At 42.0% G+C, this 27,846-nt stretch overlaps 3 protein-coding genes across 3 annotated transcripts; 2 read left to right on the top strand and 1 right to left on the bottom strand.

Annotated features, from left to right (window-relative positions):
- Positions 1-1,752: 1,752 nt before the first annotated feature.
- On the top strand, positions 1,753-13,469 carry calb1 (calbindin 1). The gene is made up of 11 exons (XM_076279459.1): positions 1,753-1,831; positions 2,238-2,314; positions 6,703-6,777; positions 8,843-8,923; positions 9,142-9,198; positions 10,309-10,386; positions 11,013-11,068; positions 11,174-11,213; positions 11,315-11,368; positions 12,600-12,671; positions 13,356-13,469. Exons 1-11 carry the CDS (start codon positions 1,753-1,755, stop codon positions 13,467-13,469), a joined length of 783 nt encoding a protein of 260 aa, XP_076135574.1.
- Positions 13,470-15,875: 2,406 nt separating this feature from the next.
- Positions 15,876-23,874, bottom strand: decr1 (2,4-dienoyl CoA reductase 1, mitochondrial). Its single transcript, XM_076280405.1, has 10 exons — positions 23,571-23,874; positions 22,915-23,117; positions 22,572-22,629; positions 22,151-22,237; positions 21,615-21,762; positions 19,489-19,588; positions 17,754-17,826; positions 16,875-17,021; positions 16,388-16,450; positions 15,876-16,289 (listed from the first exon to the last, which is right to left on the bottom strand). The coding sequence occupies exons 1-10, from the start codon at positions 23,649-23,651 to the stop codon at positions 16,230-16,232; spliced, it is 1,020 nt and encodes a 339-aa protein (XP_076136520.1). The 5' UTR covers positions 23,652-23,874; the 3' UTR covers positions 15,876-16,229.
- A 633-nt stretch (positions 23,875-24,507) lies between these two features.
- pmvk (phosphomevalonate kinase) lies at positions 24,508-27,836 on the top strand. The gene is made up of 5 exons (XM_076280404.1): positions 24,508-24,646; positions 24,980-25,043; positions 25,843-25,995; positions 26,353-26,482; positions 27,326-27,836. Exons 1-5 carry the CDS (start codon positions 24,558-24,560, stop codon positions 27,493-27,495), a joined length of 606 nt encoding a protein of 201 aa, XP_076136519.1. The 5' UTR covers positions 24,508-24,557; the 3' UTR covers positions 27,496-27,836.
- The last annotated feature ends 10 nt before the right edge of the window (positions 27,837-27,846 follow it).

Raw genomic sequence — 27,846 nt, 5'->3', positions numbered from 1 at the left:
TTTTTTGGGATAAATGTGAAAGAGATAAACCATCTTCTGCATACATTTACCTGAAAAGGAGAGTGGTGACTACAGTATTGATTTATGTGTCTGCACAGGAACCGAAATTAAGTTTATTGAGTAGACGTCCGTTTCTTTTAAATTTATCTGCACACTTATTTTATCCTCTACAGACTGTCTGTGATGTCCAGGTTGACAGGATAGAACAATTACCACGTCACCCAGCTTTCAGAGATTCAAGTGAAGGGGATTCAATGGGACACATAATGGTAAATGTAGCTACCAAAGTGTGTTTCAGAAACCTTAAATATGACTGATTCTCTTTGGGTCTAACAAACTTCCATTGCAGAGACCTGAAAAACAACCACTAGAGGGTTCGACTGATTAGCTTTTAACCTTCTCATTTGGTCCACCCTTGAAAGTTTGACAAAGTTTCCTTTTTACATTCCAAGATTTTTTAAATCCACTTATGAGTTTTAGCTCTGAGAAGCTCCCGAGGGCCACAAATCTTCAGCGGTGAGGCTGTGAGTGGAGAGAGAGAGAGACAGAGGGAGAGAGAGAGACGGAGAAGGAGACGGAGAGGAGAGGGAGAGAGAGAGACAGAGGGAGAGAGGGAGAGACAGAGACGGAGAGGGAGAGAGAGAGATATATATAGAGAGAGAGAGAGTGAAAGAGAGAGAGAGAGAAAGAAAGAAAGAAAGAAAGAAAGAAAGAAAGAGAGAGAGAGAGAGACGGAGACAGAGTGGTGAGGCTGTGAGTGGAGAGAGAGAGAGAGAGACGGAGACGGAGATATATATATATATATATATATATATATATAGAGAGAGAGAGAGAGAGAGAGAGAGAGAGAGAGAGAGAGAGAGAGAGAGAGTGAAAGAGAGAGAAAGAAAGAAAGAGAGTGAGTGAGAGAGAGAGGGACTACATGAGAGCTTTTACTGGTACTGTAATGGGCATGAAGGGATCTGGAGAAAATCTGGAGAAAAATCACATAACCTTATGACCTTGGTGTCAGTGTTGTTCTCAGGATGGAGGGAAAATATATGATTGCTTGAATGGCACACATTTAAACCTCTTCACCCCCTGTGTGTGTGTGTGTGTAAAGACAGAGAAAGTGAGAGAGATCTTATACTGCTTGAATTTAATATGATTGCTTGATTGATTTAAGGATACACACTGAATCATCTCTCTCTCTCTCTCTCTCTCTCTCTCTCTCTGTGTGTGTGTGTGTGAAGAGAGAGACCTTACCAGTGCTTGAACACACTTGAATGATATGATTGATTGAATGGTGCACACTGAATTAATATCTTACAGTTTAGCTCTGACAGTAGCAAATGTCTCTGGATGATTTGACAGTTTTAGTACAACTCTATCCTGAATACAGTGAATGTCAAGATATGGTCCTGTTTTAGGTTTTAATATGCATAGAGAAAGAAAAGTGAAATTTTGTTTTCTTGTCTTTGTTGACTAAATTTGGTCCCTTGAGACCTTGAGCTCATTCAAATGCCTGTCACGTCCCTGTGCACCCCAGCGAGTATTTACGTGAGCCTGCACTACCTGCGGCACAAGGCGACGGAGGTAAGCTGCGCTTTTGGCTCCGCTTCCTTACACTAGGGAAGGGCGGTGCTGGGAGATCAGACCGATAGTGCACGGTTAAATACAGAGACCAACAGATCAAAGCGACTCAGTCACAACAGAACATCATCAAGTGCAGCTTCCAGCGACTACTTGCCTGTCAGTACGCACGTTGCTAACATGGCAAACGCATACCTGCAGGGAGTTGAGATCTCCGCTTCACAGTTCCTGGATATCTTTCATCATTATGACAACGACGGTAATTTTTTTCCCCATGTTGTTTTGGAGTTTCTCAAAAAGTGGAGATGAATGTTTGAAAAGGCTGTGAGGCTAACACCTGATGAGGGAACATGTTATTCCACCCGATCAGACCGATCCTAAAGTTTGTAAAGCAGCTGATCAATTATGTTTATCATTTTTGTTAACATTCACTCGGCAATAGATGTCAAGTCCTACAAACAGTGACCCTCGAAGAAGTCACAGAGTGAGCAGCGAAAGACACGGGGAAACGATGTAGAGAGCATCTGGACCAGTAATGGATTGATTGATGTTCCTGAAAATGACCCAAGCTAAATGAAGTTACCAGAGCCCATCTGTCTAAATTTAATCTAAAAAGAAATTATTATTACCTCCTGTGATTAATTTGGCGATTTACGTCTTTGCAGGTAATGGATATATCGAAGGAAAGGAGTTGCAGAACTTTATTAAAGAACTTCAGCAAGCCCGGAAACAAGCGGGACTGGTAAGTAAAAGCATCCAGTTGGCTTCATATGATCTCATAGATTGTATTTAGCGTAATCTACATATTTATTGCAAAAATGCAGCCGTTTTGTCACTTGTGGTCTTGTGTAAATTTCTTTTTTGATTATCCGACTGTCGCTCTGAATGAATTGTATGACCGTGCGTAATGGTATTTTCTATGTGGCCAGTAGAGTAATGCATATTCGCAGTATAATTATTTTGTTTGCACTTGAACAACGAAACGACAGACTTTCTTTGGAAGTTTGTCAAAGACTATGAGCTGCTGAAGTATGATCAGGATTTGATTACCTGAAATATGATAGATATGTTCATATCACTCTGTGGTGGTTGAAGGTCAGATCCTCTCGCGGGTAAAAGCATCCTGCAGACTGTGAACAGTGTTTTACAATAGCTTTACACTTCAACATATGGTCACTGCTGGGGGAGAGAATTGCGCATTTTCCGGTCAATGATTTCATATGTGCATTTATTTGATGAAATTTACGAGTTTTTGGCTAATGATGACTGATGATTCACCAAGGACCTGCGCTACACGATTATTGTGGTCTTCTAGCCTACTGTTGATGTATGAATGACAGTAATTTGCAATAATTTCTATTTTCATTATCATTACATAACAGATGTGGCAATTGACGGCAATGGAAAATCTAAAAAATCAACCATCTGAAACCAAGTCAGGATTAATTTGCATTGCGTGGACATCATTATTGATTAATGATATAATTAATACAAAACTGTGTGCATGCAAAATCTTGCAAAATGTCCTTTAGTTTAAAAGATAATTCATCTCCTATTGCATATCGAAACTCCCGACTGCATATCGACAGAGAATGGGAGATAGGTCAGGGAGGACGATACTTTCATCCTTTGCCATTTTATAATTTGGAAGCTGCACATTCCTTTCATCTCTGGCATTCTAGAGGCCGGTGTCCAGTTCACATCATTGTTGTCTGTCGTTCAAAACAGATGCTAACGAGAGCATTACCATTTTGTATTTGCCAAAGGTTAAATACTCGTTTGGTGCTTTGTGTAAAAGCAATTAACAAGGTTTTCTGAAGTTTGGCAGTAACGCTGTAATCTATAAACAGCACAAATGGAGAGTAATAGCACATCTGTCAAACTAAGATGAAAAAGGCCCCCTAATTAACCTGATGGGGAGAAAACATATTGATATAATTGGAGAAAAGTGGGGTGTAGCCATTGACTAATAGCTGCTGCTTTAGTATTCAAAATACAAACATCCCTACTCTTATGATGGGCTAAACCAGATGAACATAAATCTTTACGTGTATGCCAGTTTAACTCTTAGTGGTCAGGTAGGCTATACCACAAATCAGTTTTGGGGAGCTCTATAACATCTATGGCACAATAACTCAAACAGCTTTGTGTCTCATACAAAAGTGTCGTTTTGCTCATCAATCAAGAGCCATTTAGGACAAAAGCCTCATTTCATTCCTCGCTGAACAATTCAGTGCCTCCCCAAGATATTGGTCGCATGACTTTCAGCTATTCTTTAAGAACTCATTTCAAAGGTTGTACATTTGTTCAAAGGCATCTGGTAAGCCAAGCTATTTAGCAGATACTAACGAAATTAAACAGTGCAGTGAACATTACATTTTGTGAACACAATAACCACATTTCATAAAACATGTCACACAAAGACAATAGGCAAAACTAGAGAGCAGTTAAACCAGTGGTCAGGATTTTGGCATCTGGATTGGAAGATGGTAGCCCTACGAAAATATTTGGAACCTGTTCACCAAAACAAAAATGAAACTCCCTTTGGAGATTAACACAATAACATAATAATCTATTTCATAAAGAAAACAGAATGGGCAACTAGACAGTTAATTCAGGGTAGAACAAATAGATACTGACCATTTGATTTCAGGTAAAGAAAGGGTAAAGGATTGTATATTAGCTGAGGCCCAGGCTACTTCACACTTGTTCACCCAACCTCTACAAAGCTTGTTCATAAGCTTTGCATTCATGCATCTGATCATGGGGATCTTGAGAGTTTTGGAGGCAAGGCTATCCATCAGCTTGGGGCTGGTTGCTGGCAGAATTGACACACAGGAGAAGGCTTGCTCCATACTTAGGCGCAGATGTAACTTCATCGTAAAACCTTTTTTTCCCAAATCAACATTAAGCACATGCTTTATCTACAGCTTCCTGAAATGTCCTGTTTAATAGCCACTTGAATATCTACAGTTTATCCAAAAGCATTAAGACGTAATTGTCATTGTACACCAAACATATGCAGCTTAGTCCTCCTCACTCAGCCAGAGGACAGTCAGGTGTCAAACTCCAGTGTAAACATTTGCATTGTTCCAGAGCGGAATGTCATGACCTAAGCAGAATCTGTCTGTGTACATTATGATAATGTGTGAATTTGCTTATCTAAATCAAAATAAACAGGTGTTCAGTCTTGAGCTGATTTTAGATGGAAGGGTGCAATGAATGGATAATCCAAAGCCCATATATAAGGTACTGTACTATTATAATTAAGAAATAATTTTGACCTGTTGCAAATAAGCAACTTCATCAGCAGGGCCTCTGGATACTTGCAGGTGAAGGATTGGGTTTCCTGGAACACACCAGTACTGATGGTGTCTTGTCACAGCTTGCGTTTATATAAAAAAAACTTTACTTGTCATTACAAACGGTTTCCCTTATTGTGGAAACGGGTGGAAAATGAATTCTGGCATAATGGAGAGTCTTCCATGAGCCAGCACCCAGCCCAGCCTCTGAAAGATGGGCCAGGAGCTACAGAGCAGCTGTGAGGCTGCTTCTGATGCGAACATTAATCAGCCTTAGGGCCGGCCCCACAGTGACTCAGCATACACAGACTCATGTGATCTCGATATACACAGCCGTATAGGGATGGTAACTAACTAAACATTACATATGCATTATACGATACATTATACAACAGTAACTAACTATACTACCAGACAAAAGTATTAGGTTTGATGCAAGAGGACAAGTGAAAGTCATAAAATGGTTTCTGTTAAAGGGACACCAGGCAACGTTTTCGTGTTAATTAATAATCTTCGTAAGTCGGTATATGGTTAAATGACTCATTACGGGGCGAATGAAGGCTCTCTCGCCCGCCCCTACTGCCTGTAGGAAGAATATCCCACTTGCAAGTTCGGTGTATCCTACCCGCCGACCGAAGCAGGATCAGTTTACAGCACAGAGGCAGGCTAACGAAACGCAAAGAAAAGGAAAAGAGCTTCAGACCGAGGGGGAGTTTCGTAGAGAAAAAGCATCAGGCTTGCCTGGTGTCCCTTTAAAATGTTTTATGTAATTCTTAGTTTTGAGAGGGAAATTCAATTCATTTAGTCTGACATGAATGTCAGTGTTTGGTTCATATTGTCCATCCTGCTGTTCTCAAAGAACAAAGCAAGCTTCTCTGAACTGGACATACAGCTGTCCAGAACTACACAGGGAGTTGCAATAATCTTCTCCTCTGTACTGTTTGACAACACTGACAACTTCTTAATCAGCAACATGTCTGCACATGGCATATCTGTATAAGTTCACATCTCTTACTGTGATGTATTTGAGCACTCTTGACGTGCTGAGTGGCAGCATTAGTCCAGCATGTAGTATTTCTACATGTGACACTGACAAGGCATGACCGGTCAGATCTGACTCTGCTGAAGAGTGTCACAGTGCTTTACCCCAGCGTCACAGATCCACTTTACATCACCTGTCACTTGACAGCTCTGCACGCATGCAGGATCCCCTGTTGCCATCCATACACTCTTAAAACAAATGTGTTGAAACAACACAACTTGCGTTGTTTTTTAACACATCTCTGTGTCCAGATAGGGACAACACGTTCGTTTTTAGAGTGTAGGCTACACATTTAGTGGTGATACAGACCGATTGGTCATCATTCAAGGATGCATTTCCCAAAAGCAGACACGATAACATGAGGAAAGTATTACAATTACAGTCTCTATCTCTACAATAGTAAGCTAGTTGCACAACAATGCTATACCAACTTTGTACAATTTGTAATGAGCAATGTTGTGTAGATGATTACTGCACATACAGGTTTCTAATTTGAATCAAACAATAGTTTTGTATTCTGACAGCTGGAATTTCAATTAGGGCTTATTTCAACGGTGCGGATGAAGAATTTCTCACCTTCATCGTACACTTGTCTGTAATCTCAGAGTTTCCCCCGCGGCTGTAAATGAGAGAAGCGTCCGATAAATAGCAGCAAACTCTCAGGTGGCCAACGAGCCAAAAAAATGCCTTTCAGACAACTTTCAAAACAGACTGCCGCAACTGCCTGATAAGCCAGAGAATGGCTCTGCTTTGAGGATTTATCTCTCGTCTGCTCTCCTTACACAGGAACTAACAGACCAGATGAAGGCTTTTGTGGAGGAGTATGAGAAAAACACTGATGGGAAGATAGGCATTGTTGAGGTAAGTGTTTTTCATTTACACTTCATACACAAACTCTTGGCAAACATCTCAGCACACTTTCTTCAAGCAACGGTGACCAGCAGATTCTGCCATTTTGCATCCTATGACAGGATATAGAGATAGAGTTTGAGATGGAGTTTGTTTTACTTTTGGAGTTACTTTTACAGCCTTGTTTTCATGATGTGTCTTTAAATGGGACCACAAAACAGCCTCTTGCATCTCTTTTCTGACATGGAGAGCGCTACTAGCTACTAGTTCTTGAGTTTGCTCATTGAGAATATAAAAATTGGCCCCAATGGTCCCAAATTCCCCTATTTAAAATTGCTTGTAGTAATTTGTAAGACAGCATTTATGACAACTATCTACAGTACATAACAAGGTCTTTGGAAAAGTAAAAAATGCCACCATATTAGTTATGAGAAGTTCAGTAACCATTTTGCAACAGAACACAAAAATATGTAAACTGTCAGATAAAAAAAATGGTTCTGAAGTGACAAATGACTTTCCAAAGTCTGTGAAAACAAGTGTAATCTTTCTCAGTGTCATCACCACAACTCACTTGGGGTGCTGTTGGGGTGCTTAACATTTCCCACGTTCAAAAACATCAGCAAGAAAAAGCTGCCACATAATCACAGATTAGACCTACCTCCACAGGCGATCCATAACATGAATATGATAATGGCTGTTCAGCGCTGGCTTGGTTTTTAATCCTGATGCTGGAGAAACTGGCTTACATTTCACTCTGGCGGTGCTCCGGGCCTGCTGATTGAATGCCTTTGGGTTGAAAAATCAATTACTGCAGCTGTCGGGTGAGGCAGAGCAAGCCAGTCATCTCAGAACCTTAGAGATCTGCCATGTCAGAGAGGACATTTTGATATCCAATCCGGTTAAAACATTGCCTGACATTTCAAATGACAACCTTCATGCATTTTTTTATTATTATTATTATTACTATTATTATTTAGCCGAGATGGGTTTGAGAAGAGTAGTTTAAGGAAGTTGTTTCCTTAAACTGCCGAAGCTGTGCTTTACTCGTACAAAATTATGACAGGCTAAATTGTCAGCTTTCTGTGTAGCTTATATTTATATATATATTTAAAAAAAACGTCCAGCTCATTATTTAGCCGAGATGGGTTTGAGAAGAGTGGTTTTTAAGTGACATAAAATGATCCATTAATGGTTGCATTTTGGAAGAGGAGGGAGACTTTTATGACACTAGAAACACATCACAAGACATCCAAGTGACATGTTGGATTACCTCAATAGCTTGAGAAAGGCATGGATTTTGAGACTCAGGAAATGTAATCTAAATGAAGAAATAACTTCAGGTGCCAAGAACGATAAAAATGGTGGAAGTTTTTTCCTTAAACTGCCGAAGCTGTGCTATACTCGTACGAATTTAGGACAGGCTAAATTGTCGACTCTGTGTAGCTTATATTCAAATTTTTTTTTAAACTCCATCTCAAATACTGTGGATTTAAAGGGTGATGTTAAATATGCTTGTTAGCATGTGTGCATGTATGATGTATTTACAAACCTAAAGTAGAACTCTGCCTAAGCCAAAGCAAAATCATATCACCTTTTCAGATTTAGTGAATGACTTCCTGTGCAAAAGTAAAATGAGTAAAATGAGTGCAACTGAAAGAAATATTTGTCCTGAATCATTGGCCATGGAGGACGGACAGTAGACCAGCCCATGCATGTGTGAAATAATAAAATGATTTACAAGATGTTGATGACTAGAGGGAATAGAATGCTGGTACATTAACTCCCAGTAATTGCAATGTCTTACGATGGCTGCCTCTGAATCCTTTCAGTGTAACAGCGGAGGAAATTACTCTGTAGCCTACGTTGCTATGACAAATTGTTTTTTTACGGTAGAGGATCAGGAAAAAAAAATACATAGCAAAAAGTAGTAATAACCCATATCTTTGCAGGAATTTGCACAAGGGGACACAAAATTGCTTGAAACTAAGTATTTCATGGATAATTTGTGATCCTAAATGATTATTCCATCCCATGTAATTGTTTTATTGCTTGTATTGTTTCCCTGTCTTTGCCACAGCTAGTTCAAATATTGCCCACAGAGGAGAACTTTTTACTATTTTTCCGGCAGCAGTTGAGATCCTGTACAGAATTTATGCAGGTATTTTCTTCTTATTGACTAAAAAATGCTCTATTTCTGTGTGTACTAAAGTGTTGGGTATTCGGCCTATTGTGTTGGCAGTTAACTGAGGAAATGAATCATATTGTTGTGTTGGGCTGGACATAAACTTGATGATTACACACTATATTATGTGGGGGATACAGCTCACAACAAATTGTAACATGATGTCCATTGTGTGACCCCCCCCCCCCCCCCAGGCCTGGAGAAATTACGATGCTGACCACAGTGGCTATATCGAGGCTGATGAACTCAAGGTGGGCTAGATTTGTTCCACAACTCGCCTGGACGAGCAAAAACCTGGTGGCTTTTAGATGACTCATCATCAGCGAGTGGTTCTCAGAGTCCTTTGGTGTCCGCCGGTCGATTAGACAGTGGAGCAAAATTACATTTTCTCATATTGAATTGTTGCTGCTGGAATAGTCATTTATGAGGGCAAAATATAAACGCAAACCTTTCTCTTGCCGTCACACTCCTCTGCTAGGTGTGTCACTTGTAACGTTTCTGAAGTGGGTATTGAGCCAGAGGAAAGAAATTAAGGTTGGAGTGCAAAGCCCCATGGGTAATTCAGGGGCTAGCCAAGGAAGAAGGCTTAACGATGATGTTCATGGGGCTAGACCAACTCCATCTCACTGCTGTAAAGGATTCAGTATGCCAGCTGGTTTGGAAATTATGTTTTTGTTCGTTTTCACCGAACTTTAAGTGCAGCAGGTAGTAAAAGTGGCCCTGAAGGCAGAGCAGTTGCTCCAGCACAATGACAGACATATGCACGCCTCACAGGGGCCAAAGGAAACACTGAGTAAGAAGACTAAAAATAACGCTGGCAATTTAAATTAACGACCCAAAATGAAGCTTTTGAGCAGCTGTCCGATTTTCACTCAGTGATTTGATAATGAAGGCAATCTGTCACAACCGGGCTTCCTCTCCTTGCATGAAGGACTGCACTGATGGGCTGTTTAAAAAGGTCACCAGCAAGTCGACCAAACAACCATTACAAGGGAGGAGACATGATTCGCTGCAGTGGCTCTATGAAGAATTTGGTCACGGTCACAATTGTTTGTAGTCACGGTCAGAGTTGCTTCAGTGTCACTCAAAATTGCTAAAAGAGTTTCTGAATAATATCAGGATCGCTTTTACCTGTAGGGCCACTGAATGTATGTTAGCAACTGGTAATGAATGGAAATACAATTTATGTTTTGATTTGATTTTCAGAAAGTTTTGATAAGTTTCCTTTTGACTGTTAGGCTACTACACTCTAGTGAGTGACATGACCTGCATGAGCCTCATCACAAATCCCAACATAATCTCTTCAGTAACGATATGTATGTATGTGTGTGTGTGTGTCTGTGTGTGTCTTTTCTCTGTAGAACTTTTTAAAAGACCTGCTTCAGAGAGCTAAGAAGCCATATGATGAGAAGAAACTGGACGAGTACACAATAACCACGGTAAGGACGCGGCCCAGCTCAGCTCCCCAGGTCACTCTTTATATCCACTGACACGGCCCGATCAATTCCCCTCAATCCTCCGTCTGTCTGTCGCAGAGCTGCTACAGCTCACCGACGTGACGGGTCTTTGAAATCACTCAGTCTGTCATCAGAGCTACCTAAAGGCAGCCAGACAGGCCAACAAAAAGCCCTTTTCCATCACTGCTCTTGCTGGGGCTGGACAGCGCAGGGCACCGGCACCTCACACGCATGTGCTTCTCTTGTGCATTCGGGACACGGTTGTGGGGTGAAATGATTACAACAGACAGCCCTCAGGACTGAAAATATAGTTACAGGCTGTGCAGCTTTAAGGTTATCAGCCAAGCCGTTATTGCTGACTTGTCAGTTTGCTCCAAAATTAGGATTTGATGACAAAGTAAAAAGAGTGCATGGCTCTGTAATTTTACAGTTGTTAAATAGAACTTAAATGTTGACTTATCACACAACCCACACAACAGGCCTGTGGAATATGTGCTGAGTACATTTTTCATATAGGTCTTAAAAACGAAGGATCATTTGTATGATCACATGGTTTGCACCAGGTTTGACTGACAGAGATACTGTTTTTACTATGTTTGATATTTTAGCTGAAAATATTTGACTCCAACAACGATGGGAAGTTATGTCTCGCTGAAATGGCAAGGTTGGTCTGCAGTTTTGAAGCCTATTTCAGTAACCCATCTATATGCGAGAGCTTAGGCTCCACCAGCAGATAAATACTCATGGTGATTCTGTCATTTTGCAACAGACTGCTGCCAGATCAAGAGAACTTCTTACTCAAGTTTCAGGTAATTGAAGTGGCCGAAAAAACACTTCTGTCAATACACAAACAAGAAATGACCTTGACTGTTCAGCCTGCTGAAGATTCCGGTTTCTCTCGCCCCCACAGAACGTGAAGATGGACAGAAAAGAGTTCAACAAGATTTTCGAGTTATACGATAAGGTAATGTCTCGTTCCTCTTTTCCAGCCCTATTCAGACACACCAGAAGAAACAGCTCTCTTGCTTTTCACAGTACCTACCAATACATTTTGAAACCCTATCGATTGTAGCCTCTCTCAGAAGCCATAAACCAGACACTGAACCTTTAGAGATTTGTGAGGTGATTGCCCCCTCAGCATCTCTATTTACCAAATGCTCAGGAGACTCAGACCCTCATTGGTATGCAGAGAGGACGCACCATCAATCGAGATATTACTGCAGCTGTACTGGAGCTTGTGGGGTTGCGGCTTGGCTGTAATATATCGGCGTGTCTATGACTGAGGGCAATTTCTTTGCCTCTAATGACAACGGCCCCTGATGCGTGCAAACAGGCAAGGGTTTGGGTCGCACAAACGTGAGCCTGGCGTGAGTGTCTCTGGCCTTCTATCAGGATATTCAGAGAGGCAATTTGCCAAGAGACAGAGTGATATGCTCATTAGCACAGCTAGAATGCAACGCAGGGAGGGAGTGAAATGGGCGACAGGATGCGTTTGTGGTTTGATTGGCTACTTGCGTTACACATGAGCACCCTGAAATTTAGCATGTCATTGCTTTGACTCTGCATGCAGAACTGATCGTCAGGGCCTCTCTGCTTTGTCAAAACCCATAGAGAATGTCCCATTTCCAACAGGAGATTAGGGGAAAACAATTATGAAATAGAATATCATCTGGTTACCTGTTTGTTTGACACACATCTGTGCTGTTAGCATACTGGTGGCTCACAATCGTCCCTTGATTTTTCAAGCTTTTGTTTTTTGATTCATTGAGTAAAGTATGTTATTCTCTGCACCAGCTAGGTTGTTTATGCAAGGCTTACAAAGATATCACAAGCAAAAAAACTTGAGGAAAAACTTACAGAAATGGAATAAACTAAATCCTTGGGTAGGCGTTTCCAATTTTCTTCAGATGCACTAGGAAATGTTTTCACAGATGCACTCACTGAGCAGTGAGTGGCAAGAATCTAAATTGGCTTCAGAAACGGAGACTCAAAGAAGGCTAGCACACAGCATGTGAGGGTCTGACTGAAGCAACCAAAGTAAGACTACAAGAGGCCAAGTGTAAAGTTACTGTGAGTAAACAAACATCAATGTCCAGTTGAGTTTTGCAGAACGGCTGTGCTCAGTGTTAGAGATCAGTCGAGAACATCAGATAGTCAGTACTAACTCCTTACCCTTTGAATTCTGCTGTTTCCAGGACAGAAATGGCTACATGGATGAAAATGAGCTTGACGCCTTGCTAAAAGACCTGTGTGAAAAAAATAAAAGGGTAAGTGTGGACCCCTACCCTCAAACAGGGAAATAACTTGCCCACTTTTAAACCCCTACCCTCAAACGGGGAAATAACTTGCCCACTTTTAATCCATAACTCGAGCAAACAAATGGCACTGAATCATCACAGAAATGCCATGCAGTCCTTGTTAATGGGGTGGAAAACAAACATTCATTTCTCTGGAAGAAGCATGTGAACATCAGCCAGTCATCTAATCTCTCCCCCACCCCACCCCCATCACACACTCCACACACTCAGACACAGTATTTCTGGCCTACAGGTTTTACGTAAGCCTTTTGAAGACCAAAATCTGCCTAGTTCATTGGCAGTAGCATGCTTGTGAAGGCCATCTTTATGGGTCAAACTACAATGCAACAAAAAGAGTAAACATTTTTGTAAAATTTTGTAAAACAAAATGTATGTGAAAGTGTAATCAGTGAATCTATGTTTGTAACTGATATAACCAGATATATGTATGGATATTGACGTGATCATGCTGCATATAGTTGTGTAACTGAAGATCCAAATCATTTGTTGGTTACCTTCTGAAAGCCTGAACAATCACTGCACCCATGTAATGACAAAGTCAAGTGTCCATTTGAAAAAGCAATATAACAGCTGTGGCTGTGATGGCACAGGGAATAACAACAAGAAAAAAAAATTCTCTTCTCTGTCTGACAGGTGCTCGAAGTTAGCAAAATCCCCACGTATAAGACAGCCATCATGGCCCTGTCCGACGGAGGCAAGCTGTACAGAGAGGAGCTGGCGCTTGTCCTGTGCGCTGAAGAGGTCTGAGGCAGAGTCCCCCGCCCCCTCCTACCCTACGCCCACCCCCACCATACCTCTCCGCAGCAAGCCCCCCCTCCATCTGCAGACCCCCCATACTACCCTCCCCGTTCCAGGCACCCCGCCGCCCCCCACTCCGTTCACTCGTGACGTGCGTGATGGTAGCTACAGCTCTAAGGTGTTTATTTATTTTTGTTGTCTTTTATTTTCAGGAAAACTGATGTAAATTTTACTGAGGCAAAGTGTACTGTACGTAGAGAGGCATCTGTTCAAAGACCGGTAGCAAAACTTTTCAACCTGTCGTTTCTATACTGTTTGTACAGCTTTTGTAATGATAAGATTGATACATTAAATCAAGGACCTACACCCTGCATTGCCACCCTGTAAACTCCACAACATGGAGTCACGGCACCCTGCTGAACTCGCCTGCGACAAACCAACTACCAAGCAGAACAACAACGACGATAACGATTACAGTAACAATGATAACGTTCCTACTGTAGCCAAAGCAATAACGTGTATTTGAGCGGATGAGCTCTGTTGAATGAACCTGTCAAGAACTAAATCAACTGGAATTCTTTAAGAGAAGATAATTATGTTTCTTTTGCAGTGCATATTGGTTGCTGCTGTTAAAAAGTCCATTAAGGTACTGGTGAAACTACAGTATAAGCACACGTCTGTGACACACATTTATCCCCCGTCCCCTTTAACCTGTTAGCCAAACCATGTCAGATCAAACTCTTTTGCACTGTAAAGAATGACATGCTCCTCTATGCTAAACACCTGACACTGTGTAAGAGGTCATTAAACGAAAAGGAAACACTACCTAGAGAAAAAACAAACAGTGGTGTATAGTTGTGTGTTTCTGTCTCCGTTCGACCTTACAAGTCACAACTAAATTAAATGCCTTCTCTGAACACCCTGGCTTGTGTTAATTGTTTTGGGTAACTGTCACATTCCTCACCATATCTACAGAAGATCACCACAGATCTCACACAGCTTTGATTGATAGCACCAAACAAGGCATTACGAAAACACCACTCGAGTTCAAATAAACCAATTTCGAAACTGTGGATGTCGGTTTAGTGCTACTTTGCCAGTGGCAGACAAACAGATCTTGTCCTGAGGTTGAGAATGGAGCTGGGCTCTGCCAGACGAAGTGTTGTCAATGCAGCGCGGGCAGAGAGAGCCCCACGATCTTTATCATATAATTGAGCAGCTGTAGACCCTAAAGTTTTAAAGCAACAGTTCTGCCTTATCTGGGACTCTCCAGGGCGGTGCGTACTGCATGGAATTAGCTCTCAGTGTGTTTGTGTGTGTGTGAGTGTGTTTATGACAGAGAGAGGAGTGAGAGAGAGGTGTGTGTGTGTGTGTGTGTATGAGAGAGAGAGAGAGAGAGGTGTGTGTGTGTGTGTGTGTGTATGAGAGAGAGAGAGAGAGAGAGAGAGAGAGAGAGAGAGAGAGAGAGAGAGAGAGAGGAGTGAGAGAGAGAATAGGTGTGAATGCTGCATCTGCAGCATCTGACAAGAGAACACAACTCTTAGACATCACCCTCTAAATTATTGTGGAGGATGAACACTAATCCTGACACCTAAAACACACACAAAAAAGAAAAAGGACGGCAGACCAAAGTCAAGGCAGCAGCATTAGCCTGTCAGTTAGTCAAGAGCTCTCTGTGTGGTTGTTATTACATCCATGCAAAAAGCACTTGTGAAGGGGGTATGTCGTATTCAACACACAAAGATGCTGCATAAGTCAAAGCGGCTGCATTAGCCCGTCAGTTAGTCTACAGCTCTCTGTGTGGTTGTTATTGTATTGATGCAAACAGCACTTGTGAAGGAGGTATGTCGTATTCAACACACAAAGACGCAGCACAACTGGCCCAGTGAGTGAGTGCAACACAGATAGGTCACTGAACCAATACCAAGTCAGGAGGCTTTGTGTAGAGGTCAAAAGGATGCCTCCCCATCCTCCTCTTCCTTCTCCACCCTCGACAAGAGGCAGCACATCAATGGGACCTGCCATCACACACCATCAAGGGGCCCATGTTCAAAGGTGGTGGATGAAAAATAAAACACAGGCTGAAGTGGATGGACAAGGCGATGGAGTGGAACAGCCTGAGGGACATCTCTCTGGGGTGAAGTAGAGAGCAGTGGGCCGAAAGGAGAAGAGGACGAGGCCAAAGAAAAGAGTACTTATGGATTTGGAAGAAAGAGAGTTAAAGAGAGGGTAAGTGTAAGGTCCAACACTGACGTACTGTAACAGGTCATGCACAGAGCACTACATATTTCTGTAAGAATGGATTCAGGGCAGTCACTAGAAATCAGTATCTGTGAGAAGCCTTGACCATTGCACAATACATTAGAGAAATATTGTTACTTATTTCTGAATTCAAATATGGGGAATAGAATGGTATATTGCTGCAGAAAAGGTTTATTCTGTTTCAAGATATGAGGCAAATAATGTTTGTCATTTTTGTACAAAACGTTACAACAACAAAAAACATTAGTGACCACAGGCACTATCGTGCTTAGATTTAATCCCTACAAAGGTCACTATATTACAGTATGTTATGGCGTTGGGAATGATCTAAAGGCCACAGGCACTTAGCAAGGCAATCTCAGAAATACATGCAAATCTTATACACTGAGGTGGCATGTCTATTCTGATCATCAATTAGGGGATTCATAAAAAAAATGAATAGAATAAAAACTTCAATAAAAGCCTGTGATCACAAAGAGACAATACTGCCATTAACAGTCAAAGTCCTTAGGAGCCTTTTGTGCTTCGGATCATGGTCTCGAGCATAGACCACTGTTCCTGGGTGACCTGCAGGACAAGAAGCAGAGCTGTAACGCGTGTTGTGCCGAGCCATCCAATTTCACAACAAGAGCTGGTTGAAAAAAAGAAGCATGTCTAGTTCGTACCTTTCGGAGTTCATTGAACTCTCCGGCCATGGACACATATTCTCCTCCATCCATCCGAATGACCTGTGCAGTGAATGCATGAATAAGGACAAGTTAAGGTGGATGACAAAAGAGTGATATGAAATGCTCTGTTTGTAAGGCTGCCGTTGAGGAAATGTCCACACAACACTCAGCCCTGCACACGTCATTCCACGGGTCCACGGGTCATTCCACGTCAAATCAGATTGTTTGCATGACCTAACCTATGTGCTAACATTAAATCATCAGAGGGCAAGAATGTTCAGCTGCTGGAGAGGAGAGGAGAGATGAGGAGAGGAGAGGAGAGGGGAAGCAGCACCGTCCTTGCACTCCCCTCCCTCTGTCTGAAACCGGAGCGCTCCTCTGGGGCAGCCACAGGGCCCTGGTCCCTGTGCCTACTCTCCCTGCACTGGAGCAGAGGAGAGCCCCACCGCTCCCAAGGTCAACACACACACACACAAAGACTCACCGCTCCTGAAATCCAGCTGGCATAGTCGCTGCAGAGGTAGGCGGCGAGGTTCGCAATCTCTCCTGGCGTTCCCAGACGGCCAGTCGGAATCCTGCCAATCATTGACTTCTCGAACGTCCCGGTGGGATCCAAACGACTGAACGCACCCTTCAGAAGGACAGTCCACAGTTACGTGTCAGTGAGAGAACACTGTTGTACACCCAAAGACTAAATGTAAGGATTGTATCTGCTAATGTCAACCTTTGATATATTTTATCCAGTGCAGTTTGTCAATAACAACAAAAACACTAACGTCCAAAAAGAAACATGCAGTGAATGACTGCCAGCAACTGAATTATTAAATCTTAAATCATTATAATCATTAATTAAGCCTAGATTCTTGACAATATGACCTTCAAAATGTCCTGGCATAGTATAGGACTGAGGAGGAAGAACAGCACATTGTTAATGGGAAACCAGACTGAAAACGATCCATACAGACTAACTGTTTCATGCCAAGGCTATAAAGCCAAAAACACTCCCATATTTTAGCTCCTGCCATGGAGTGAGTCAACTAATTGCACCTCAAAGGTGGAATAAATACTTGAGTCCTCAATGCACATACTTCCTGTGCAATCTACACACTACTGAGCAGTACAATCCGCCAATGCTGAGATTTGGGTCAAGAAATGTAAAAAATATAAGAAATGTAAAAAAGAGCTACAGTATATAATACCCATGGTTTAGGACATAATGTTACATCACAAGAAGCAGATTTGTTTGTGTCACCAAAACCATTCGCAACCCCCCCTCCTCCCACCCCAACACAGCATCAGTCCTCATTTGCCACAGAGGGGGAAGAGACAGGAGGAAGCAGGATGCTCTGGTGTGATGCGCTACCTTGGTCCTGATTGGTCCGGGCTGAATCACGTTGAACCTCATGCCGTAGCGTCCCCACTCGGCAGCCAGGGACCTGTGGTACAAACACACGCATCCTTCCTCAGACTGTGATAGCGAGCGACCGGATAGGCGGGCAGGCCGGCCAACGGGCAGTCCTGCGGCGAGCCCCGCGCTCGGCCTCTTTCTCATTAAACTCTCCTGATGGGGTTAACGCTCAGGCTGCGGGTACAATTATCTCCAAGAGAGCGCCAGTGTTTGGCCACTTGTTTTCATGCTGTTTATTCCAACAACACAAATAAAACCGAAAGCTGAACACAGAGAGGAAAGGAGGGAATAGCTGTGTGTGTCTGTGTGTGTCTCTGTGTGTGTGTGTGTGTGTGTGTGTGTGTGCGCGCGCTTCTTAGGGTCAATCCAAATCACTCAAAGAAAAAGAGCAGTGGAAAGGCTTGGGTAGGGAGGGGGGACTGCAGATTGATTTGTTCCTAGTCAGCATCAAGGATCTAATGCATACTGAATGAGCAAAATATAGGTCCAAAAATAGACCATGCACAGAGAATTGGTGTGAGATAAAAAAGGGAAAAAAAATTGGGGGGTTTGGGGGTTTTGCTGCCTAGCCCTGATTTAGATGTAGCATTAACAGAGAGAACAGTGGGGTCAATGTTTCAGGTGAACAACCACACAGAAAAGCCAAGAGTTCTATTAGTTGCAAATGAATAGAGACAGATAGTGACCCCCTGACAAAAAGGTGTCTTGCACATAGAATACAAATGGACTAGTCAGCTTTACCTCAGCAAATATCTACTCTTCTTAAGGCACACAGTTATGAGGGTTAACCCTTTCTTTATACTGTACATGCATGTAACCCTTTCTTTATACATAGCTGATCTCATTTTCATGCCCCACATGCAGTTTAGAGGTGGTCTCAGTGTGGTTTATGTCAGTGTCCGTGTCTGTATGTGTGTCTGTCTGTGTGTCTTTCTGAGTGTGTGTACGTTTCGCTAGCCCGGTTCTTTCCCCTCGTTAACCATCTGTCTGAGGGAAGAGGTAGGAGCACAATGACCCATTCATCACAGTAATGCCCTTTTCAGTGTGCCTGTAAAAAGGGAAATGGGGAGATGTGTCTTACAAGGGGAGAGGGAGCGAGCCACACCAGCGCACAGGGCAGTGTTCTCATCACTGTTTTAACACATTTCATGCCATAGAAGACAACTGGACTGGCCCCTGCTATCCCATTTATGTATTTCAGGCCAAGGCCATAATATTGGAGGCCTGAGGCTGATATACTGTACATTAGATATTAATCTGATTTATCTGGTGAGCTAACGACCCCAATGAGAGTATATTTGCTGCAACATGTATACAGACATCTTTTTGAGGTATATTTGATTTGCTTTCTGAGTGAATGTTTCAGTGGGAATTCATGTTTTCTAATGAGTGGCCTGTCTACATCAAGGGAAAGGGAAAACTGCCGTGTCCACTGATGTATTCCTGCAGTTTCGATCCATCTTCATTGCGGGCAACTTTCCCAGGGAGATCAGGACGGGGGCTCCACATTTAGGATGTAAATTAAAAGTGCTGTCACACTCATTAATGCTAATAAATGCACCCCTTTAAAAATACATTAAGGTGGCGTGCCGATGGGTGGGACTTTTTCCTCCAAACGTTTACAAATGGGGGGGCTGCACAGAAGCAACTACCATTTGCGTGTTTCTATGAAGTGGTATGCTGGACGTACTTGCACATAGCTTCCACACCAGCCTTGGCAGAGGCACTGGGGACCACAAAGCCAGAGCCACTCTCTGCATAGATGGTGGTGATGGCCAAGAACGCAGCCCCTGGGAAAACAAATAAGCAGAGAAATCAATCAATAACTAATCAAAGCAAAGTGTGGGCCCAGCTCCTGGCTTCACTTGACCTGAGAAAAGAGACAACTCCTTCAGCCACTCAAAAATCAGTTTCAGTCTAAAGCTCAAGCGAATGAATGACAAACATACTCGCAATTAGGACTGCACCGCCCGGTCCACCTCCAAGCATGGGAATTAAAGGACATCATTAATTTAAACGCAGCGAGCTTCACAAAGTGTTGCCACCAATGGCTAGCGATGCAGCACAATCAATGAAACAAACATTAAAGAAAGGGTAGACTCTCTATGGAAGCCTCTTAATTGCTCAACGGTGTAAATGGCAAATTAGAGACATCGTCTCTGCGTTGTGACTGCGACGTTCCCTCACAATGGCCTGATTGCAATTTCATTAATAACTGTTTTCGGAGGAGGAGGGAAAAGGTCAGTACAATCAAAGGATGGGCAAGCCCTCCGCAAGATCAACACAGACTGAGGAGGACAACGTTAGTGTTGGGGCATCAAGCAAAATCGTATGGTGGGTGGTCTTTAGGCATCCAGCTCTACAGTATGGTTCTGTGTAGGGCCCATGGCCTTTGAGTATGCATGGCTAGAGTAGGATGCAGCACACAACCCAAAGAGGACCTCAGGCACTGGACAGTAAGGACTGCATTATTACAAGCAGTGTCTGCGCTGCCTTACGGTTGATGGGACGGTTAAAGGATGAATGATGTGTCAACTGAAAGGATAAACAATGTGCATTTTTCTATAAGGCCCGGTGGACTTTAAGTAAAAAGTAGTGACTGATATTTAATAGAAAATCTTATCCAAAGTGACGCGGACTCACAATGCTGGGTTTAGGAATCATATCCAGGCCAACCAATTGTCAATTGGTTGGCCTGGATATGATTTCTGAAAAAAAAATCAAGAAATGAAAAACTATTAAAATTTAATTTTCGTATGTGATTAGTTATTCCAACCAAAATCTCAGCCCAACACATTGTTGTAATTAGTGTAATGCTAATGTTTCCATCACATCACATACATACACATACATACACACACAGATGAACACAAATATTTACTTAATTAGTAATTACTGGGTACAACAGAGAATGTATCAAGGGCAACATCCCCACCTGACAACTGGTCAACCTAGGCTCGATTCCCGAACCCACCTTTACGAGGCCATGTCACTTTGGATAAAAGTGTCTGTTATATATCATTCAACTTTAAGTATAACTTTAAAACGAGTGAAAGGATTACAAGGTTAAATGGTGCAGCAGCATGCTTTGGGGAGCAGTTTTCAGTGGAATCGATTGACCAATATGTTTTACCCTCAGCAATGGAGGGGTGTGTCTGCCACCCTGTGGTCTTAGCAGAGCAATACAACAGAGTTTCCATTTGGAATCTGAAATGACTCTCAGTGCTCATTGGATAAAAAACAAGAAAACACAACACTAAGTGGGCCAGTGGTAGTCTTAAAAGAGACAGTATGGGACAGTTTGATCATTTTGAACCCTGTTTTTATATGCAACTAGTAACAACTAGTAATTGCATCATCGTAAAATGTATTTTCATGGTATATTGGCATGTGAGGTATACATAAACAAAGCTGTTGTTCCAACTAGCTGCTTATGCTATGCGTGGTGCTATCCTTTTTCCACTGACTACAAAATATGCACTTTATATGTGCCGATATAACACCATGGGTCCGAGATTCAACTTCAGAAGTGAAGTTGAATAAACCAATCACACACAACCAGTGTTAAATTCTGATCTATCTATCTTTTATTAATTAACTACGCCCTGACGCTGCCCATGTTGTGCGTCTGACATCGCTCTGGCCACAGTGCGCATGCACTGTTGGCAAAATATTTTAGAATGAACCTATATGATACCCACAGAAAACCTGCCAGCTGAATATGAAACACTTGGTTAAGATTGCCAAGTAAACATGGTTCAGGCAAGTCTATTCTTTGAATGTGGGATAGAGACAATGCATGCAAAATGTGCAAACCTTTTTCAGCTTTAATGAGGCGCTTCCCAATTTCCAGCGTTACAAAGGCCGTGCCGTTCAGCACAATGTCTGTGATGGTCCTCCAGGCATTCGCAGACAGCTTCTCTGAGGGGGAGACGAAATTACCTGCAGCATTGTTGATTACCACCTGTGGAATGGAAAAACCATCAGACAGACAGCTCGTCCCGGCCTTAGGAGGAATAATTATGCTGTTCTCCCAGCATGAACATATGTGGGGTTTCGGTGAAAAAATTAGCTGAAGTTCATGTTGATCAGATTTCTATTCTTTCCTAGTGCCGTAGAGTAAAGTAGTTCAACACTGATGTGCCAACTCAAAGCAATGCTGATGTTCTTCCTACCAATACACTATATAGCAACGGTTATTTTGCACAAATGCACTTGTCATTCTCTCTATAGGAAGAAACATCTGCCAGACAACATGGCAGGCAAAAGAAACCTAAGAAAACAAGGTGAAGTGACAGATCTGTGATGAGGCCTTCACAGTGTAGGCAGTGTAGTGCAGAGTTTGTACCTACATCAGGGAGACCCACGTCACTGATCAGCTTCGTCACAGCAGCCTCTATAGACGCTGGGTCCCGCACATCACACTTCAAAGCATGGACCTGTTGGAGGAATACTGCCCGAGTGATTCAAAGGCTCAAAACACACCAAATATAGATTTCGGGACACCATTACGACACCTTGGGAAGCATAAGGTACAGGTGATCAGTCTCTACAGCAGGAGAAATTATGTGTTCCAGTAAAGTAAGCAACCACTAACAAAGTATTAAAATTAGGATCACTTGCACATCATAAAGACATTTATTAAATATAACTTTCTAAGTTGCTAATTTAACAAGTAAAAAGTGAATTGTAGGTGTCTGATGCGATCTTATGTTGACAGGCAATCACACAATCACATCACCTACACAATCTCAGATACATATAGATTATTACCTTGTTTCCAGTCTGTTCTGAAATTTCTGCAGCAGTCTTTTCCAGAACATCAAGCTTTCTAAAAACAAAATAAGCATCTTAGCATTTGCCGCAAGATGTTCTTCTCCTACAATGAATTTTTATATATTCTCCAGAATTGTTTGAGAATACTGCAAATGCAAACCCAAAGGAAATGTCTGTGATATTTCAGATTGAGATAGAGAACATTCAACTGAGCAAACAACTTGGTTTCTCTCTTATTCGTTGTGACTGTAATGATAATCAAGCAATTATCTATGTGAATCACTACCTAAATGAAACAAAATGATAATTCACCATAAGCGATGAAAGCACTGATGCTGACCTGCTTGCAATGACGCACTCGGCACCTAAGCTTGACAGGGTAGTTGTCATTCCTCGACCTAAACCAGTTCCCCCTCCTGTGATGAAAGCCACTTTATTTTTGAACGTCCCCGGGACCAGCATTGGCACTTCGGAAGGGGGAAAGAACACAGCTTGTGGAGGCGGAGAGTCCTTGCGCAGTGCATTAGTACCATTACTGAAGGCCTGAAAGAACAAACGGAAGTTAAAACTCTTGCAATTAATATGAAATATGATTCTACTGTCACAGATTACATAGTTAACCAGAGCAATAAGAAGACTGGAGTGGAAAATAAATTAATACAGATACGGCGAGTAGGTGAAAGGTTAGGTCAGCTTCCTACATGGACACACCTACCTTACCCTATTCGTCTTTTTCGTTGCTGCGATCATGTACATTGAAATAATCACACAGAATAGTTAATCCACAAAACGGTGTGTTTGTAAATTATGCTAATAACGCTAACTAGCTGTATGGCATTTTCCCATGACCTCAATAATTTCAAGTGGCTAACAAGCTTCTCACAACTCTCAGTAACCACCAACACATGATGTTAAGGTGACATTACCAGTGACTGGTAGTCAACTTGTTCTTACTTAAACAAGAGTACTAAACTTTCAGATGCAAAGCAATCTTACCCGTAAAAGTGTGAATGTTTTGACTGGAAGACTTATATCACGTTTGTACGCAGCTACGCGCCCCAACAATGAACTTGCCATGTTTTCAAAGCTGAGTGACCTTTCACCCAGTAAATTAAGAAACGTTAAACAAGGCAGACGAGTGGAACTACTGGACCATGATAATACAAAACATCAGAGACTAAATGAACACGTCACACTATTACTATGCAGCAGCACTTGACACAGCTAGTTCAATAGCAAAAGTTTCACCAAACATTAGGCTCATTCGACTTCATGCAACCCATGCAACCCTGCGCGGGGCTGGCCGAACGTGACATGCTGGACTTTTGCACGATAACTAGTTCATTTGGTTGAGCATGCATCACATTCAACCATATCTGCGCAGCGCTGCATGAAATCGAATGAACCTATTGTGCCACTGCGGCTTTAAAACGCCGCAACTATTACAACATATGTACGGGGGTACATGGTTTGTAGGATTCATTATCCAACATATTTGTTTTAGTTTGATCAACTTGTACACTTTTTTTGGTATCAGCCATTAATATACCATTCTAAAGAATTACTTGATCCTGGTTTATATGTGATTGCAGCAAAGTTGATTTTTTAGCACACTATCAACCACCCCCGTTTCATCAATCTATGATCACGCACGCCGTGGTCCGACGCTCAGGCGATGATACCGTAAAAACACATAGGCAAGGAACTCAAGATAATATTCAACGATTATCCGGGAGTTTCATACATTTATATAATCATCTGCTGCGAAAATGTTATGCTGAATTAAATATTCTATCAGTGTTAGAACAGATAGTGATGTAAATGAATCCCTTACTTTGAAAAGTGCGTAGTTTTACATATTTTGTTTTGCGCGGTCTTTTCATAATTTAAGGTAAACATGACAGTGGTGTCATTCATTGTAGGCTATGTCAGTGAACATGCGGAAAAATAGTGCAACGAACTCTGACTGCCAAGCAAGTAGTGATGTCCACTACAAACCCCCCAATAATACTGATATTTAGTGGTAAACGCAAATCAGGGAAGGATTATGTAACCGACTTAATTCATAAAAGGTGAGTTCAGTTCTTTTTTGTCCCCTGTTAGCCTTTACAGTGCTTGATCTTGTCAACCTGTCAGCTCATATGACATTTTTCTGGACTAACGTTAACCATAGCTTTATTCTGCCAGAACAGTAAAATAATGTAATGTCTCAAATTGTTTCAAACGTTGTATGTTGAAGAAATGTAAAATGCAAATGCCCTATATTTGAAACTAGGTTACGACAGACATTCATTCACAGCAGTTGAAGTTTCAGAAATCAACGGTTGTTGGCTTAAGCATTTTGAGAACTAGCTGCTACACAAGTTATTTCAAAGCTACGTTTACCTTAATTTCCTTTAAAACAGGCTGGGAGATGATACATGCTGCATCCTGCGTCTGTCTGGGCCCCTGAAAGAACAGTATGCAAAGGTGAGTTAAAAGATCACCTAATACAAGCCAAATGACTAGTTTCATCATTGAACAATGTTTATGTGAATTAAGGGGTGGCCATGATTCTGCTGTTGGTTCAAGTATTGTAAGTCTTATTTTATGTTTGAAATGTTTTCATAACTGACCCTTTCAATGTGAAATGAAAATTACCCATTATGAATGTGGATATTGGGAAGTATGACATTGTATGTAAATGGGCATATAGCACAGATTGTCAGTCAGAGTATGTTCTAAAACAGGGGTTCCCAAACTTTTCCACGACAAGGCCCCCCAAATACCACTAGGTTCTGGCCAAGGACCCCCTTGATGTGTTATTAAACCCATCGACAATACTACGGCAAATGTAAAAATACATGAAGCTAATCCTAATAATTATTTTAGCCACAAGCACTTCACGATGGAGCATACAGTGTGTACAAATTGCATTTGGAGTTTTCTGCTATATGAGAGCTATCACTCTACTATTATTCCCATTATCATGGAAAATATAATGTTCAGATATGCGACAAATTATTATAATGGCATTGTATAACAACCAATCATAGTAATTTAAAAATGTTCAAATGTATTTATTTGTTGCTTTTATTTTTCCTTCCAACTTGCTGAGGCCCCCCTGGCACCCCCCACTTTGAAAACCACTGTTCTAAAAAAACCACTAGGAATTAGACCTAGTACACGAAGATAGTGCTCTATGGCTAGAAAAGTAGTAGTTCCTGGAGATTCCTGAGTCATGTAATTTTAGCTATTTGAGCCACTCTTTTGATTGTTCGTGTATTAGGAGCATGGTCTTGACTTCAGTAAGTTGCTGGGAGCAGGCCAGTATAAGGAGCGATACAGAGCCGACATGATCCAGTGGGGAGAGAGGATGAGGGAGCAGGATCCTGGTTTCTTCTGCCGGCTGGCCATCAGAGAGGCAAAACAGCCAGTTTGGGTAAAACGAGGAAGATGATTTTGTCTTTTCCTTCATCTCTACATGTACAGTATGATCTCATTTTTGTTGTTGGCATAAATATTCTCTACTTATGTTCAGTGTTTGTGAACCTAAATACTGCACTACTAATAAAACAACATAAATTATATAATGAGGCCTTGTTTTGTTATTAGAAGGGGCTTGAAGGTTGGTTTATTGTAGCTGAAAGTTGCTGTAAAACTTCAGTAACAGTGGGATTAAGAGAGTAATGTGGAACCTCTATATGTTATTGTGTTAAGACAATACTTTAGAAAAAAAAAAATTCAAGAGATACTTGAAGAGTCTACCTTTATCACACCTGTCTGCTCCGCTCTCCAGATCATCAGTGATGCTCGGCGCATGTCGGACCTGCAGTGGTTCTGGAGGGAGTTTCCTCAGCAGTGTTGCTGTGTGCGCGTGGAGGCCTCGGAGCAGATCAGATTACAGAGAGGATGGAAGTTCACTCCAGGTGATCTAATCCCAACCAAGTGCATTTGTGATATCAATGGATATTGTTTCTTATATTGTATCTAAAGGGGGCGGTGGTGGTTCAGGAGGTAGAGGAGTTTTTCAGTAATTGGAAGGTTGCTGGTTTGAGCCCCACCTCTCCTGACCCTGTTGAGGTATATATACTCTTTTGATCCCGTGAGGGAAATTTGGTCTCTGCATTTATCCCAATCCGTGAATTAGTGAAACACACTCAGCACACAGTGAACACACAGTGAGGTGAATCACACACTAATCCCGGCGCAGTGAGCTGCCTGCAACAACAGCGGCGCTCGGGGAGCAGTGAGGGGTTAGGTGCCTTGCTCAAGGGCCCTCCGGTTACAAGTCCGAAGCGCTAACCAGTAGGCCACGACTGCCCCAAGGTGTCCTTGAGCAAGACACTGAACTCAGACTGCTCTGGATGTACTTGTTGGCACCTTGCATGGCAGCCTCTGCCATCGGTGTATGAATGTGTGAGTGGATGGGTGATGCATTGTCATTTTACAGACTAATGTGATGTATTAGGTGCCAGTCCTATTTCTAGCATGCACATGTTTACAGGCTTGAGCCACGGCTGAGACGTCTGTATCACGCAGGCTGTGTGCACGCTCTAACCTGTTAACATGGGCACAGAAATGAAAACCGACAGGTAATGCAGCTGACACACAGCTGTCATGCTTGCGATATGAATAGGCCCTTACTAATGTCAGTCCATTCTTAAGTCAATATGGATAAAAATGCCAGCTGCCAGCACCAATGTGAATGTAATTTTTTTTGTTTTGCAACAGCACTGACCCCCCCACAATTATCCATTTTCTTTCCACAGGTATTGATGACGCAGAGTCAGAATGTGGTCTCGATCAGGGAGTGCAGTTTGACTGGATAATTAACAATAATGGAGATGCTGTACTTTTGGAAGAACAGCTGAAAGAACTGTTTGTGCTGGCGAAGGAAAAATCTGCACACAATAATGGACAACAAAGTATTAACAGTTAACAAAATGGTAAAACTCAAGAATTTGTGGTTAACTGTTTAACATTGTAAATGCCCCCATAAGTGTATTTTTACTAATAGAAAATGCAGTGAAATGTCTTTTAATCTTGATTTACTCAAGTTGTACTATGCACATTAAGCTTTAAGTCATCTCAACTTCTTTACATTGCCCCCATTTATCGCAGCAAGATGGTCATGGAGACAGTGGATTGCCGGTCTTAAACTGCTTTTGCTGTAAATAAGGGAAGTTACAATTCCATGCTGCTAATTTATTAGTGACTGATGTAACTACAGTTGGAGGGAGGGATGTGTGGTCCAAATAAAACTACAACCAGGACTTCAAAGCCCCAATTA

This window comes from Alosa pseudoharengus, unplaced genomic scaffold (genome assembly GCF_046254945.1).
Source record: "Alosa pseudoharengus isolate Yale_2024_CS ecotype anadromous, Long Island Sound unplaced genomic scaffold, YU_APseudo_1.1 YU_APseudo_1.1_scf_12, whole genome shotgun sequence".
NCBI classification, from domain to species: domain Eukaryota; kingdom Metazoa; phylum Chordata; class Actinopteri; order Clupeiformes; family Clupeidae; genus Alosa; species Alosa pseudoharengus.
This window is presented reverse-complemented; position numbering and strand designations above follow the sequence as displayed.